The 16,599-nt window shown below is 44.1% G+C and overlaps 1 protein-coding gene across 3 annotated transcripts in view; it reads left to right on the top strand.

The window, feature by feature from the left end:
- The window catches only part of LOC125322864 (D-beta-hydroxybutyrate dehydrogenase, mitochondrial-like), a 44,676-nt gene extending 33,982 nt beyond the window's left edge, over nt 1-10,694 (top strand). For 2 of the 3 annotated variants that reach the window (XM_048297161.1, XM_048297160.1), the window contains 3 exons: nt 3,908-4,060; nt 6,812-6,942; nt 9,537-10,694. In XM_048297161.1, coding sequence (XP_048153118.1) covers nt 3,908-4,060; nt 6,812-6,942; nt 9,537-9,884 — 632 coding nt within the window. In that variant the 3' untranslated portion in view covers nt 9,885-10,694. The remainder of the gene's footprint in view (nt 1-3,907; nt 4,061-6,811; nt 6,943-9,536) is intronic. The other variant, XM_048297162.1, reaches the window with a different exon arrangement.
- The last annotated feature ends 5,905 nt before the right edge of the window (nt 10,695-16,599 follow it).

The following is a 16,599-nucleotide window of genomic DNA, read 5'->3' as shown; positions in this document are numbered from 1 at the left end:
GACAATTTCAGCGTAATATTCCAAGCAAAGGATGGTGACTCATAAATGGATGTAAATATAACTCAGGAGTCTCATCTGGCCAGCTACCACCTTGCATTGCCACAGACAGATTGGGTTGTTCCCTCTCTTCATCCAAAGGAAATACAAAGGAACTAGCCAAAGGAATAAGGTAAATCACACTTTTCTTCCTTTGGCTAGCTTCCTTTAGTATTGGTCTGGAATCTGTCAGGAAAGAGCCTGTCATTTTCACATGGGTTTAAGCTTAGAGGAGAAACTCCAAAGATCAGTGATCCCAAGAATATGTGTTGGAATTTAGAGAGTGTGGCAGAATTCAGATATTACCTGAGTGTTGGCACCAACACAGAAACAACCCGACTTTCAAAAGGTTTTGCAAACCTTCAGCTGGATTGACCTCAATAGGAAGAGGAATTTTAAGAGTTTCTGGAAAAAATATCAGGTATCTTTTGGGCCTAAATAAGGACTTTGGATACGTGCCTTTTGGTCAAAATATTGTGAAGCAGAAATTACTGGGGAGCTTATGTGAGAGCTACAGTTCTCCAGAAAGCCTCACTAATCTTAAGTTAGGTTTCCTAAAGTGATTCTTAGATTCATGGCTGTATCTTTTAATCTTTGTCGTCAGGATCCATTTTCCCAACACAGATCAGTGAAAATCTCTGTGACATCCAGTCCTGCTTTCCAGTTTATTTTTTCCCTGCCTGCTGTAGCATAGTCTAACACCTCTCTTTATAAACTGTGTTTGGACTGAGTTCTGTTTTGACAGTCTGACACACCAAACATCAGCTGCTTTTTCCAAATGTGTCTCTGCATGGACACTGAAGAAATGCAGCATCACTCTCCTTCAGCTGTTCAATTCTTGTGCCTTGTCCTTCAGGATTTCCATCTGTATTTCTTAGTTTACCTGAGCTGCATTTATCTAAGCAAAATTATAATATGTTTTATCTGCACATTGATGGCATTTTTTTTTACCACAAACATTTCAGGAAAGAAAGACCAAAGCAGATTCAAATACCCTGAATACAGAGCTGGGCAAGTTGTTTCTCAGAAGGCAGGAAATATTCTGAGAAAGTAGCATAAGGGAATAATGAACTGTTTGTTATTGGGGTAGAATTTTGTGAATTGATTCAACTAAACAAAGTGTCAGGAAACATTCTGGAAAATATCAGAACATTTCCCATTTGAGAATGCCAAAATGTTCTAAGAAACAGTATGTTTTGCTTGAGGGCAAATAAAGTGTTTTGAGCTGACCGGGTGCAAAGTGTTTTTATGTTTAACTTAATCTTCTCTTTAAAAAGTCTGTTTCAGTTTGACTCAGGCCAATTATTCTCCTCTTGGCTTTTGATTTGGCCACTGCACAGAAGGAAGGAGCCATTATTCTGTGAGCTCTGTTGATACACACAGGCTGGCCTCACCAGCAGCCACCTGGAGGCTTTGAAGCACATGAGGCAAATGGCTAAATTTTGTGTTTCACAGTTTAGAGAAAGAGGAAGAAAATCAATTGTCTAAAGATTAATGGCTGTATTTCTGAAGGCCTGATGGAATCAGGGGTGTGTGGAGCAAGTGTTCTTGCTGTGCTGCACAGGGTGCAGTGGCAGAAGCAAAATTACTTTTTTTTAATGAGAAAAGGTGAAGCTGAAAAGATCAGGAAACAGCTTTTGCAGTGATGCCAGGCTTTAGTTTGGGTTGTGTTAGCTAGGCTATGTAAAATTAACAGAGTACAGAAACCTCCAGCCTTGAGCAGAAACAGACGGGGTGTGCAGCCACTCAGCCCACCTGCAGATCACATCACATGCAAGTACAAAAATATTGATAATTAGCTTCTACAGAGGCTCTCTAAGCCATTGATCTGGAAGCATTTTATGGGGAGGTAAGTCCCATGGGGCTGGGTTCCATTTTAAGATGGAGAAATAAAGCCAGAGAATGATGGAAAGACACAAAATAATAGGGCAGTGGCAGGGCGAAGAAGGAAGTCTAGGATGCCCAATTCAATGGCCAATTTTTAAGTCTATTTCCTCTCCTCTGTCTGCTGACATTTGGGGCCATGGAAAAGAAGTGAGTCCAGAGGAAACTGCTGCATTACTAGGGCAGCAGTCTGTTTGCAACCAAAGTTGTAAGAGAGGTCCAGTGTCAAGGATTGCTATGTGACAGGCTGCTGAATAGTGATTGATTCTCTTTGGAGGATAGAGTTATCCAAGTTCTGGGTGGTAAATTCCTGATTTTGAGCGGTTTGCCCTGCAAATGAGACGTTCATTAAAAGAAATCAGTTTCTTTCTCTGTTGAAAGACCAATTTCATTAGGTAATACAAGTAGTGTATATATGTTAGAAAAGCTCACAGAGGCCTGCTTTACAAACTAATTCCAAAAATATTCTGTTTCATCTTTAACTATTGTTTTGAATGAAATCTAATATTGGCAGTTCTGGGCAGGACTCTGGAAGGACCAAGATACCATGAAATTATTGCAGTAGTTTTGTCAGAGAAGATCAGAGAAAAGGGTTCAGCCCAAAGGTTTCCGCTGTGCCTTCACTTGGGTGGTCAAATGTCCCCTGAGAATAACTCTGCTGCCACAGGTACAGGAGGCTATAGCTGGATCAGCATCACCCCTGCCCCAAACTCTTGTGTCCAGAGGGACGAAGAGTGGCACTGAAACCTGCTCTGCCCAGAAACCCAGGCTTGGAGGTCCTGTAGAAGGCGTGACAAAATTTGCCTTGGACACCTACAAGGATTCTTTAAAAGAAATGCACAAGCAAAATTGTCAAGGCTGGCAGAACTAAGCTGCAAATTCAGCTGTTTCAGTGCCAGTCAGGCTGCCCTGGTACTCCTTAGTTACGCTGCTGGTCCCCCTAGAAATGCTGTCAGTCAGGAGTGGAGGACAGAAACAGGAATGTTTTCAAAAGCACTGTGTCACTCCCTGCTTTGCTGTACAGCCACAGTTACATGCTGAGCAGGCAGGAACAAGTCAGCACGGCTTAATCAGCATTTAGGCGGCGTGTCAGCTCCAGCCTGCGAGCGCTCCTCACTCCAACACAGCATTCCCACAGCTGAGGCTGTTAGCACTGCACAGGGCTCACATGAGACCTGCTGTGGCTTTGGGCTAAAGGGCTTCAGCTTCCTGTCACAGAGCTCTGACAGAACAAGCTTTGCTGCCAATACATTTCTGCTTGCAAACCCTGAAATCTTGCTGTGTGTCAGGGAGTAGGCTCTTTAGCACCAAAATCTGTCATTACATGGGGAATAAAGTTGTTCAAAAGTAAAAAATTTATAAAATACTGTAGCCACTTACCTAGCTTGATTGCTTTACCCAATGTTGCACCCATGTATCTGATTCTGGCTGATTTCAGAATGAATCAGAGCTCAAATCTTGGAAAAGGATGCAAGACTTAGGCTCTTAAATTAGTCAGGCACCTTGAAAATAGTACCCCTTAGCCTTTAGACTGCTTAATATAATTTTCACAAAGCTGGTCATAGCACACAGTGGGATTAAAGTAATTAAAATATCATGGTGCACCACACTGGCAGTAAGATGTAGTCTCCCAGATCATGTTATTCATAAATAACTTATGACAAGTATAGAGTGAGCGATTATTAAATAGCACTGAGACTTATAGGAAAGGTGTCCTCCCCAAGGGGGGGGCGGGGGTGGGATAGAACTGGATGGTCTTTAAGGGCTTTTCCAACCCAAACCATTCTAGGATTCCATTTAGTCCAGATTATGGCCACAATGGCATTCCTTAATTAAACAAAACATGCCTGCACTTTTAAGTAGAAAAGACAGAAATGTAACACAACTATACAGTTTCTTCCAGGGCCCGAATCATGGTGTTGCTTTGTTATCTAACAGTGGTTGTTTTGCAGTTAAAGATGCTTGCTGAGTCATTTCTCTTCCATAGGTTTCTGGGGGCTTGTCAACAATGCAGGAATATCAACATTTGGTGAGACAGGGTGGCTGCCTATGGAGACATATGAAAAATTTGCAGATGTGAATCTCCTTGGGAGCATCAGGACAACCCTGGCATTTCTTCCCCTTCTAAGGAAATACAAGGGTAATGCTAATCCACTGTTATTTAGAGTTGTAGAATAATTAGCTTACTATAATCAGGGTAATGTAGCATCTATAAAAGAGGCTTTAATTGTCTCTCATTGAACTGAAATGACAGCCTCCTTCTGTGTGGCCTGAAAGAGCAACTTGATCCTGAAAAGAGGGTGAAGTCATAAGGAGAAGAAATATCCTTAAAGATTCTGTCTTTGCAGTACATAGAAAAAAGTATTTATAAATAAGGATTTCTCCCAGTGTTTGATTCAAAACAAAGGAAAAATGTTTGCAGTAGATTATTAAGCACAGGCAAGCCTTTTAAAGCAATGACAATCAGAAAACACAAAGATCCAGTAAATGGCCTAATTTTATTATATAGGCTCTACAATTCTACTGTTTGGCAATTAGGAGAGAAAGAATGACCCTACAGAGGTGAACACTAGAGACATCCAGCTATCCAGTTCCAGCTCTATGGAGCCTCTGTGACCTTGGGCAGGAAACTTCAAGTATGTAGTGGTACATGGGTATCCAAAGGGATAAACGCATTTGCATGGACCTCCCTGTGCCTGGGCTTTATCCTTCCTTCTGAGAAGGAATGGTTTAATAGCTCTCTGCAGCATGGCAGCATGTCTTGGGTGCTTTGCAGTTTGTTCCCTACCTGTCTCCATCTGTATTTGGGGAAGAAGATACCCTTTTCCTTGTTTGTTCTGGCTGTAGGCTCTTTAGGATGAGGATTTGTGCTCTGTGTGCAGCATCAAGCCACAGGAAGGGGTAGGTTTCATCTGGAAGGCCCAGGTGTCACTGCTACACAAACCCTTGGTAAGATAAAAGTGTCCCTTTTTTTTGGCTGTTCTGCTTCTTTCTGCTTGGCTACCTTTGGTTGATGATATTCTGACACAAGAAAAAAGAAACCTTTAAATACTGCAAGGTGGATATGTTTTTGCAGAAGAATGTGCTATTGTATGCATCCAGTGAGTGTGTTATGTGGCCATTACACAGGGAGACATCTCTTCTCCCTGTGATGCCCTACTTACTGCTGAAACTCTGTGATGCTGATCCACCAGAGGCATTTCTCTGACTCCATGAATTGCACAGGGTTACTTTGAAGCAAAAGGGACTAATTGTGCGTGTGATATTAAGCACATGCATGGACCTTTCGAAGGTTTGGGTCTGGATGGCTGCACACACACCTTAGCTCAAAGGAACATTTCGTGTCTCGCTCAGGGCTGTCAATGTTTCCTTGACTAACTCCTGCGCTCCATTTTCAAGTACCATCTATGTAGGAGAGGAGGCCAAGGCACTTCTAGGAAGAATCCTAGATTTCCTGTCTCCTTGCAGGAACAGGGAGATAGCTAAAGCTATCAGGATAGCTAAAGCTTATGTGTTTGGGGGCAGCAAGTGACCTCTCCAAATGAAAAGCTTGAATTACAGGCATTAGAGCATTCTCTTGGGGAAGCTGGGTTTCAATTCCCTTAGACACAGAGAGAAGCTAAGTGAGGTGTCCCACATCCTGGGTGTGTGCCCCACACCGCTCAGCTACTGGACAAAGGAGGCAGAGGTCACCCTACCCATGGCATACTGCCATGGATGTGCACATATTCCAAGAAACACTTCAAAATTATTAATACAATTATTAATACTTGTAAAGGGAGGTAATGCCCTCCAGCCTAGAAGTTAAACATCCTACCCTGAGAGGAGCAACATTTCCCCATATCTTTTCCAGCTGGCCAGGCCAGCTGATAGAGCATCTTGATCAGCAAGGTGGTAGTTATTTTTCTCTTACTGTATACAAGATTTATTTGGGACGCTGTGTAGGAAGGCAGGGAACCTAATTCAGAATGACAGATTTCACTGCATTCCCATGATACCTTTTGATATCCCCCAACCCTATTCCATTTGGTGAGATCTGGGGCCCAGATGTTGTCTGCACCTGTGGCAGCAACAGGAGTGCAGCTGTGTTCTCTGTGTTGTGAGGGACAAGGCCATCTTCTCCCTCACCTCTGGTATTTGTATATCCACACTCACACATTCCTTACCCCATGGTAGGACTATGTGACAGAAGTTTACAAGGAAACAATGAAAATGCACCACAGCCCTGTGCCTCAAATGAGGAATCTTTGCTATTTAAGGTATGCCTGCGCTCAGCAGGAGTTAGAAAGGAGGAACAAGCAGCACAGATCAGGGAAATCATTCTAAGGTAGTGTAAACATGCACACATTTTGTAGAGTCACATTTCCTTGGTGAAGTTTATCACTGTAGAGTCTGGCTTGGACTTTACATGCACAGTTATAAAGCCAGGTCTCAGTGCAGAGACATCATTAGCACAGAAAAAAATGGTATTAGTAACATATATCCACCTCAGGGAAAATCATCTCCCCTTTCCTCTGTGGTCCTTCTCCTCTTACTAGCACAGTCTCTTGCTACTATTTTTCAGTCTTTAGGGCACTGCTTTGTTTCCATCTTTTTCATCCTATCTCAGGCTCAGAAGGAATAAGCAGGACACTGGGAATGTGTTACACTTTGTCTAGTCCAGCATCTGTCACTAGGTGGAAGATTTTTGTGTGAAGTTTTCCACTTAACAGAGCTGAGTGCCCTTCTGTGCTGGGACTGCACACTGACACTGCCCAGTTTTGGCACAGTGTGCAGTAGAACAGCCTCCTGCTAAACACCACATTATTAGCAGCTCAGAAGATTGAGATGAATCAATTCCATGTTAAAGACTGGGAATGAAGTTATGTTATTTGCACTGTTTTCTTTCCAGGACGTATTGTTTTCATGTCCAGCATCATTGCCTATTTTACTCTGGGAAATGGCATTTATTCTATGACCAAGGCAGCTATTGAAAAATTTTGTGATGCTTTAAGACTGGAAATGAAGAAGTTTGGTGTCCAGGTAAGTGATGTAGCAAGAACCTGGAAACCAGGTAAGTGATGTAATGAGTTATGTGAAACAAAGTGACAAAGATAAAAGATCAGAATTGCATCCATGGGTGCAGCTTCCCTTTGGAAAGAGGTGGTTTCTCTGTGGCTAATCAGTCAGCTGGAAAACACTGGGAACAGCAGTCCTGGGTGACGTTTGTGGTTCCGAGAAGCTGGTGGGTAACAGGTCTGTGTGTCAGCACTGAAACTTCCACCCTTTCTCCACGTCCTCTGCAGTGGAGCAGCTTCCTGACACAGGCCTGCCTGAGCAATGCCATGCTCCACACAGAGCTCTCAACAGCAGTGAGGAACCCAAACGTTCCCTGGGGTGGCTGCAAAGAGCCCAGACGCCGAGGGCTGTGCAGCCAGAAGGAGGCTTGTCACCTGCCTGAGGGGTTCTTTCTCTCCTCTTACACCACCAGTGCTTAAAAGCTCCTTGCTTTTTGTGAGAGCAGCTACGCTGCAAGAGGCGTAACTTGTGCAGAGTAGTTATGTTTTTATTCTCTTAACCTAAGAGGCTCTTAGAGTGTTCTTAGTGCCCTGTCTAAGCAACTCTAATAGTCAAACCTGAAGCTTAGATCACTAAGTAGCTTCACTAGGCGTTTTCCTTGGAGTCACTCTACTGCTGAAGCATTCTTCTCAAATACTAAAAGTCTTCCCTGGCAGGTTTGCATCGGGGCACTGTTTATTTACAGCATTGTTCATAAGCTTTGTGTTGGAAAATATTACAGCTATGCATCTGTTAAAGACCCCTGTCGGATAAATATGACGGGCTATAAAATGCAAGTGAATTTACACATCCTAATACCACACAGCACAATGAGAATTTCAGCTGATTAGCTGAGGATAATCTCAAATGCATGGAAGGGCTTAGTTTAACAGGTTAGCTACTCTGGTTGGTTTGGTATTTTTACTGCTGCACCTCTGCAATAGTCCCAGCACACAACTGAGTGAGCCAGGTTGACAAACATTTCTGGAGTATCTTTGAGAGGTATTTTTCTGTCTCTCATTGTATGCAAGATGCTGCCTGGCATGTGCCTGAGAACTGACTTTGTGAGAGCCTACAAAATACACAGTCCCTTTTTCCTGTGCTCCCTTCCATTGCTCTGTTGTCCTCTCTGTCCTTTCAGAAGAAAGCTGCACAGAGGTGGCAAGGAACAGATGGAGCTATGGCTCTGTCCCACTGAACTCTGGCCAGGCAAGCTGACATTCTACAGAAAACAAAATGTTTGTCTTAGAGTAGAAAGGCTACAGAAAATGTGAGAAGGGAAAAAAACCCAAACCATCTCTCCTTCTCTCCAAGCCAACTCCAAAAAAGGAAGCTTTCAAAACCCCTTTGTTAACAATAAACGTGGGATGTTTACTATTGGCATTAGTGTGGCTGACACCAAACATGTTTCTAAATAGCAGCAGGAAGGAGGGTTCCCGAGGTTGCTGTGTGACAAACCTACCTGAGGCAGCACAAGCTGTCCCAGCTGTGCACACCATCCCTCTGCTGGAGTTTGTCTGCATCCCTTCCTTCTCCCCAAGCACAAGACCTACACCCCAGTCCTCCTGAGAGCAGCGAATCCATCATCATGCAGGCCAACAGGCAGGCACTGACACAGGTGGGAGCCTCTGCTGGGTGGCAGAGTGGAGACATCAGGGTTTCATAGCACCACAGACTTCCCAGAGAACGCCTGTCAGATCCCCAAGTCTCTGACACAGCTCAGCACGGGTTTTCCTCACCTTGTGTGGCAGTCTCTAGAAATGAGGTCAGTTAAATGCCATGGAGCTTTTAATGTTGCATATCTACAAATAGTTTGAACAAGGCTGCTGCTAACTGATGAACAGCATGTGTGCTGTGAGTGCTCAGCTTGCTCCAAAATTCCCTGGAAGACTCGGAAGGGAGCAGAACAGCAGCAACACACAAAGAAAATGTGGAGCAGCGAAGGACTTGTGTGCTTTCCACTTAAATCTATGTGCACAAATCTACAGAAATTTGCTAATGGCTTAAGTGAGAGGCAGAGCAGGACCTTTGGTCCCACTGTTCTTCACTGACAAGACCTACTTTACTTTTAATTACACATACTTGGGGAAAACAGCACTTCTTTCCCCAGGACCTGCTAATTTTCTTTGATATATCCTTTTGTCCCAAATTGGGTCAAAAATTATCCATTGCAGGATTCTCCACTGAGTAAAAAATCCAAAGTATTCCACTTTGGAGACATCAAAGTCATACTCCAATGCTTTGTCTCAGTCTTGTCAAAAAATTTATACCATTAAGCATTCTACAGAAATCAAAGATGCTCTATTGCATTCTGTGAGGGTGTGCTGAGTAGTCAAAACAAGAACATTAACATCAGAGTGAAATGAGGAAGTCAGAATAAAGCACCTCTGCAATCTTAAATATTTCACAGGATTATATTTGATTTCAGTCAAGTTTCCAGGGTTAAAATTTCAACAAAGCAGCATTTTCTGGAAGAAACCTGTTGGCAGGGAGCTTTTGATCTGTGTTACTGCCTATAGTATTTAACTGAATTCACAGTGACTGATTGCACCTTGATAAATTTTACATCTTGCTTTCAGGTCTGTATTATCCAGCCAGGAAATTATGCACCTTCTACAAAAATTCAGCCACCAGTCAGTGCCGAACAGATCTGGAGTGAACTCAGTGAGGAGGAAAAGGCTGTTTACAACAAGGAGTATGTTGAAGAGCGGGCAAACTTTTTCAACAGAATCCTCAGTGAGGGAAGCACTAATGGCAACGAGGTTGTAGATGCTATGGTGGATGCTCTAACATCTCCTGCACCCAAGGCACGTTACATGGTGGCGAAGCTGAAGGAAAAGGCACTGGTGTTTGTGTGCGCCTTATTCCCAACTGTTGTGATGGATTCTGTTCTGTCTTATGCTCTGAGCAAAGTAAAACTTGCATAGCCTACATTGGTGCTATTCACTGACTCATGTGAGGCAGTTTATGAAATGTGAAAGTCAGAGCTGAATTTAATGCCCCCCTGTGTCACTACAGTGACACCAATTAACCAATACAAACTTTGGAGAGCCTCCCTAGTCAGAACTGTCACTGATTCCTAGGGAAAAACATACAGGACCCTGTGTGTAAAATTAAATCATTTAAGTGACTTTATCTCTCCCCTGTGGAAAAACCCCATCCACTTAAGCCACTTTAGTTACTACCTAGAAAATTTAATATGTCTTTTTCTAAAGCAATAGCAGGTTATTGTGTTACAGACATGATGCAGACAAAATTGAGCGCGTCCTACAGGGCAGCTGTACACCTGAAGTCATTACAACAGAGATGAAAACACCTTATTGTAGAAACTGGAGTAGCCATTTATTTAGGGGTGCTAGGAAGAGGTTAATGGAAAAGTCATAGAAATGAGCATTAGACCTTGAAATACTTTGAATGGAGTTAAATGGCTGTAGCAAGTTAGGAAGTCTTGAAGCTCTGAGCAACCTGGTTTAGTGAAAGGCATCACTGCCCACAAAAGGCGAGGCTGGAATTTGATGATCTTTAAGGTAATTTCCAACGCAAACCATTCTATGATTCTATGAATAATAAAGTTGTAATATGGAAACATTGTCTTGGCTAACTACAGTTCAGTCCTTTTTAAGGTGTTCTGGATCAATCTGAAACAAAGCCAATATATCACAGACTTTGGAAAATAAGTTACATATTCCATTTATAAATGAGTATTTAATCCTAAATAAACTCTATCTTTTATCTAATGTCTGGATTAATCAATGTGTTGACCTAAAGTGTTGCAAGAGAGCTAAACACCAAGGAGACAAATACCAGTATACTCAGAGCTCAGAAAAAACATATTCAGGTTTTGCTAGTATTGTAAGGAATAAGGTCTGAAGAAAAGAATACCTACTAACATGAACAGGGAAATATTAGTAACATTTATCTATGAGAGTAATTGATCATGGTAGCTTCATTAACACTTTCCTACTAATTGTTGTCGAAAAGATTGCTGGTTCACACATATACAATTTTAAATTTGACTTGGTTGTGGTATTGCACAAAATCCAAGAAATCTGGGGCGAAAAGATCCCAGAAGAGCTGGGGCAACTGTGGTGGCACTGATAGATGCAGGGCAGCAGCACTGAGCATGATAGCCTCCCCCATGCCAGGTCTCCCATATCAAACCAAAGACTCTGCTGCAAGTTGACATAGTTAACTTCCTCATCTGAAGCAGACATTGCATCCTGTACCTGGGAAGTCTTTCCTAACATATTTAATTAATTACTGAGAAAATTTATGCTCTCTCCTGGTGGGTAATTTGGGCAGTGTGAGTCAGGAACATAGGCGAGATGAGCCAACAGAGTGACAATTCCAGCTTCTCTCCTGGTACACTCCGCAGTGGAACAGCCACTGCACCTGTTGGAGATCGTGGAACATGTTATTTCTCTTTCCAAATGCTGAACCCATCCCTGGAGCTGGCATTGGCAAGAGGACAAGCCTGGGCTCCCCACTGTTACACAGACTGTCAATAGCAGGATAATCAGATGATTATCATCCCTCTCCTCATTTAACCACAACTGAGCAAGGCCAAGCAAGGGAACAGGAATGAGGCTTATTCCAACTGAACCAATCAATTTCTTGTATAGGAATTCCCCCTGCTTGACCTCAGGGCTTTCAGCAGCCCTGCATTGCTTTGGAAGCGTTGCTTTCATGCTCTTAGCTGTTCTTTGTGCAGATTACCCTTCCTCACAGTAAGTAGCACTGGACTCCACAAGCAGCTTTGAAACCCAGATGTTTCTCCATCAGGCCCAGGGTACATGTGCTGATCTCTGCCCCCAAACCAATGTCACTTTCCATTACACTGTCTCCCTTCTATTTGCATTTCTAAAAGCTACTGCACTAAGTTGCTGAGAGCCAGCACCACCAGACCTGCCTCACAGACATGAAATAACTTCCAACTGGAAATTCCTCCTTTATTTGCCATGTACAGGATGAAGCATGAGATCAATATTTCAACAGCCTCATGTAACATCAGATGAGAAAGACTCCAGAACATTTATTCCTTCACCTTGAAAACTGAGAACTTGCAGTGCATAGGATTTTAAACAGGATACAATGACAGAGTTAGAACTGATGGGACAAATGAAGGCAGTTTGTATTTTTATTGCTGTCTAACCATTGGCCTGAAAGCTAAATGAAAACCAGCTACAAAACTATAATCTTTATTCCTTCCCCTCAGCTTTTTAATATTATGATCTGCAGATAAAGAACTAATCCAGAGAATCAGAGCTTGTTATTAACAGAACATCCCACTGAAGTCATCTGGAATCCTCCCACTGAGTTATACGTGTTCTAAGGCACAGTGTTAGACAAGTAAACATAAAAATAAGTAGCAGGAATGATTTCAGAATCCCTGGGCTTAGTAGAAAAGAGACCCTCACAGGAAATGGTGATGGAAGGGGTGCAGCATTCCCTCCTCCACAAGTTCGGTAGGGTACAGAAGTTGCGGGATCAAAACAGAAGGTTTTAGTGAACAAGCCTTGCTAACCAAGTGAGTGACAAACTGAGGACCCCCAGAGCTGTCAGCTCTTCAGCTGAACTCCTGCCCTGCTCTGTGGCACTGGAAAGCTCCCCTGACTCTAGGGATCCCAGCTCTCATCCTGCCCCATACGGTACCTGGGAGGCACATGCTGGGAGGGCACAGTTGCTGGACTGCCCCACCATCCCTTTTTGCTTTGTCACATCCCTGACTGAGGAGTGCCTCCCTCTTCCTCAGTAACCCTGAAATCCCCTTTACCTCAAGTCAGGTTGAAGTGCAGGGGCATACAAGAAGCCTGTATTTACAACATCCAAAAAAAGAAACAGTGTTTTAGGAAAAATTTAGGTGACAAAGATAAAAACCAAACAACCCCCACCCAAAAAACCCCCACCCAAACCTCTATTTACATTACTCATATCTGAAATGCCCCTCTCCCAAAACCCAGCTAACTTGCTGCAGACCCTTTCCTGGGACTGTTTTTCTATATAGCATTTATCTCAGTTGCATTCAACAGAGAACTTCTTGGCAAAACACTTCAGCATTTATCACTATTTGTCTTTACAAGCCCTGCTGACAATTTGGGATTTTTTTTTCCCCTGAAAACAACCACCCCAAAAGAAATGCAGCTTTCCTCCCAAGTCTCTTCTCCAAGGATAGAGTATCAGGGACTTAATTAATTTCATGGATTTTCTCCTTGATGAAAAGGCCTATTCCTAAGAATGCATATTAATTGGTAGAAAGGATGAATGTTGGTTTTGACATTAGGCAATTAGAGTATAAAGAAGGGTAAAAAAAGCTAAACCAGTTTAGTTAGTTGTACATTGATCTGAGTGATACCAACAGCTTCATACAGTGGCATCAAAACCAGAAAGAGAGCAGATCCCAGGAAATACAGGAGGAGTAGCTGGGTGGTACCTGCCAGCACAGTTCTGAGGTGGCTGTGCTGCTGCATGAAATAAAGATTGTCTCAAGGAGGAGACTATTTCCCTCACTTGAGAGGGCACAGCTGGAGCAATGCCCCCACAACAGCTCCCCAGATGACCTTTCAGAATTAGCCAAATGTGTAAATTTGTGTCATTCTCCCAAGCTGGCAAATCTGAACAAGGAGATTTTGGGTGGAATGCACCACACAGCAGATTTTTTTTGCAGTAGCATCAGAATCCTGAGAGATGAATAACAGTGATAATTACTTCCACAATAAAAGGCTTAAGTAAAAACCAGGCAATCCTCAAGCCCACCTTGCAGCTGAAGTCAGGCTGTCACCAGCCCAGCTCCCAGTGGTAACAGCAGAACTCCAGTGCCATCCAGCCTTGGTGCCCTTGTGGTGCACAGCCTCCCTCCAGAGGTCAGCTGTGGGACAGTTGTAGCATCCTTGTGCTTTGCCATCTACAGAAAAAACCCAGCTCAATACAGGGACAGCAAGTGGAACAGAGGATGGTGGCTGGATTGTTCCACTTGTTCCAGGAGGGACTGTGTAGTGCTCTCAGCCTGGCATCTTCTGCTAGCACAAAAAAAAAAAAACTTCACAGCCTTTGTATTTTGAATATTTGGAAGCACCCGTTCAGCAGTGAAACGTTTTCATGTGTAATTAAATGATTTTGGAGCTGCACAGTGAGCATGTCAGTAATGGGGGAATTACATATCATGGTGGAGAACTTGTGTTGCAGGAACAGTTGAGGTTAATGCTTAGGAGTGTATAAAACATGAGGAAAACATATATGCTCCTCAGTAAAAAAAAAAAAAGGTCTTTGGAATAATCTTGATTTGGAAATGATTTACTAGTGGTGATCTCATTATCAGACTCTCATTATTTGCCACACAGCGGGCAAAACCTATCTGCTGTGGGCTCCACAGATTGCATTCATCCAGGGAACTACGAAGCCAGTGGAACACCTCTCGGATGGTCCCACAAGCTCCTTCCTGGCTGTGACAGATGTCCCATGTGGGAAGGGAGGGGGCATGCTTACAGCATCCAGGACAGAGCAGCCGCAAGGCTGCCCTAGCTCCCAGCACATCAGAGCTCTGGGCAGCACTGCCCTCAGGCGAGGACTCCGGCAGTGACACACCTGGGGCTGTATCAGAGCACGTGGACAGTGTGCCCACATTTGTGCTGTGCCGTGTCTCCCAGGTTTGCCTCTGGGAGCTGTCAGCTGCAGGGTATGTTCAAAGCTCCGGGCAGTTTACACCTTTCCTTCCTTAGTGCAGTCAGTTACATTTTTACCAGCGCCATCCCACTTGCACTCCTGCAGTAGCTTGGCACTCCTCCAAAACTGAGCTGTCAGCCAAAAAGCACCCAGCAGCTTGAGGCTTCAGACCTTGGAATAATTTTCTCTGGTGAGCTTTATTTATCTCTATAGGCAGGGAATACTCTGAATTTCTCTAAGAGGATTTTAATCCTACTTATTTTGGAGATGTTGCAGTACCCTAATACCAGAGCAGCACCTCTGCTCTTGAAGCCACATTGCTTGGGACAATCCAATATGATGTTCAGCTGCTGAAAAAGGATGTTTTGCTTCTTGCATCATGAATCCTCATTATCACTCTTAAAAACCTCATGGAAAGCTGTTCACCATGAGAAAATAAATCAAGTATAAAAATTAAATATGTACACATGCACTTTCATGCACATTCACATTTGGGGTAAAATACCAAGTGCCCAGACTGGTTGTAGTCTGGTTCCAGTGTTTCCACAATTTCCAGAGACAAGGCCTACAGGTGCTTCAGGCAGGATCTTCAGTTATTTTCATATTGGACTAAATTTCAAATTACGTGTGCTGGCTTTTCTAATGGGAATTTAATGTGTGCTGCTCAATAAAGTGAAAAAGGAGAATTTACCCCAGGCCTTTGACCAAGACATGTGACTCCTTATTTGTGGCAACAGCAAAAGCAAAAATCTTACACAGAACAGGTGGGGAAACATTTTCTACTGTGCCATGTCTTCATCAACCATTTAGTACAACCAAGGAGAAAGAGAAGGCTCTGGATGCTACGTTTTCCGAAGAGGAAAGCAATCCACCAAGGCACTACAGTGCATCACTACCAATCCAGCCAATTTGCACCACAGAGTGCTAACACAAAATAGCTGCTGTACAAATGGTACTCCTTGCAGGGTAAATGATGAAACTTTATGCTAAAACAGTGTTTTCTCTTGTTGTGACTCACCACACAGTCCCATGGCTTTCATCAAACGCCTTTCCATGCTGTTGGACATGCATCCAGCTGCGTCACCACTTCCCTGGCAGAAGAGATTTTACATCAAAACCCAATTTTTTTGAATTTCCTAATTGTTGAGGTGATTTGCAAATAATTCAACAGCCAGGCTTGGGCAGGAGCAAGACAGACAGTGTGGGTGCAGTTATCCCATACATGACCACTGAGCCTCACAGGAGCACTGAGGGCTGGGTTGTGGTATTTGGAAATTTGGCACTAAAGGAAATGGGCAGAAAGGAGACACAGAGAGCTTGGGCAGTCCCAGGATTAGTGCTGTTACCTTTTAGAATGACTTAGGCTTCACTTGACAAGTTTTGAGTGTTTTTCCCCATTCATTGGCGTTTTTCTCCTGTTAATAAACAGGTTTCTCTGTCCAGTCTGGACTGTGAAGGATCACATTCCCATCCAAGCTCATTTACATTACTGTGCTACACAAACCCTGTGGGGAGAGCTGTGCAGTTGGGTGATACACAGACCTTGCCACTCCATTTTTGTGGCGACTCCAGTAAGGTCTGGAGGTGAAACAACCATACAGCGTTGCTTCCCATGGGGGAGGAAAAGGAGGCTTGGCGAGTAAGTCAGCAACAAGAAAACGACAAGCCCACGACACCCCAGTCCTTCCCGTGTGCCCGCCTCACCCCCGGTGCCTCGGAGGGCGGCGAGGCGCTGGTCTGTACCGAGCTGAGGGGCCCCGCCGGCTGAGGGGATCCGGGGGCACCACTGAGGGGCCCCGCCGGCTGGGGGGATCCGGGGGCACCACTGAGGGGCCCCGCCGGCTGGGGGGATCCGGGGGCACGGAGGGGCCCCGCCGGCTGGGGGGATCCGGGGGCACGGAGGGGCCCCGCCGGCTGGGGGGATCCGGGGGCACCACTGAGGGGCCCCGCCGGCTGGGGGGATCCGGGGGCACCACTGAGGGG

The sequence above is a fragment of the Corvus hawaiiensis genome, chromosome 3, assembly GCF_020740725.1.
Source record: "Corvus hawaiiensis isolate bCorHaw1 chromosome 3, bCorHaw1.pri.cur, whole genome shotgun sequence".
In the NCBI taxonomy this organism is placed as follows: Eukaryota; Metazoa; Chordata; class Aves; order Passeriformes; family Corvidae; genus Corvus; species Corvus hawaiiensis.
Note: the sequence above shows the minus strand (reverse complement) of the source record. Positions and strands in the feature narration are given on the sequence as shown.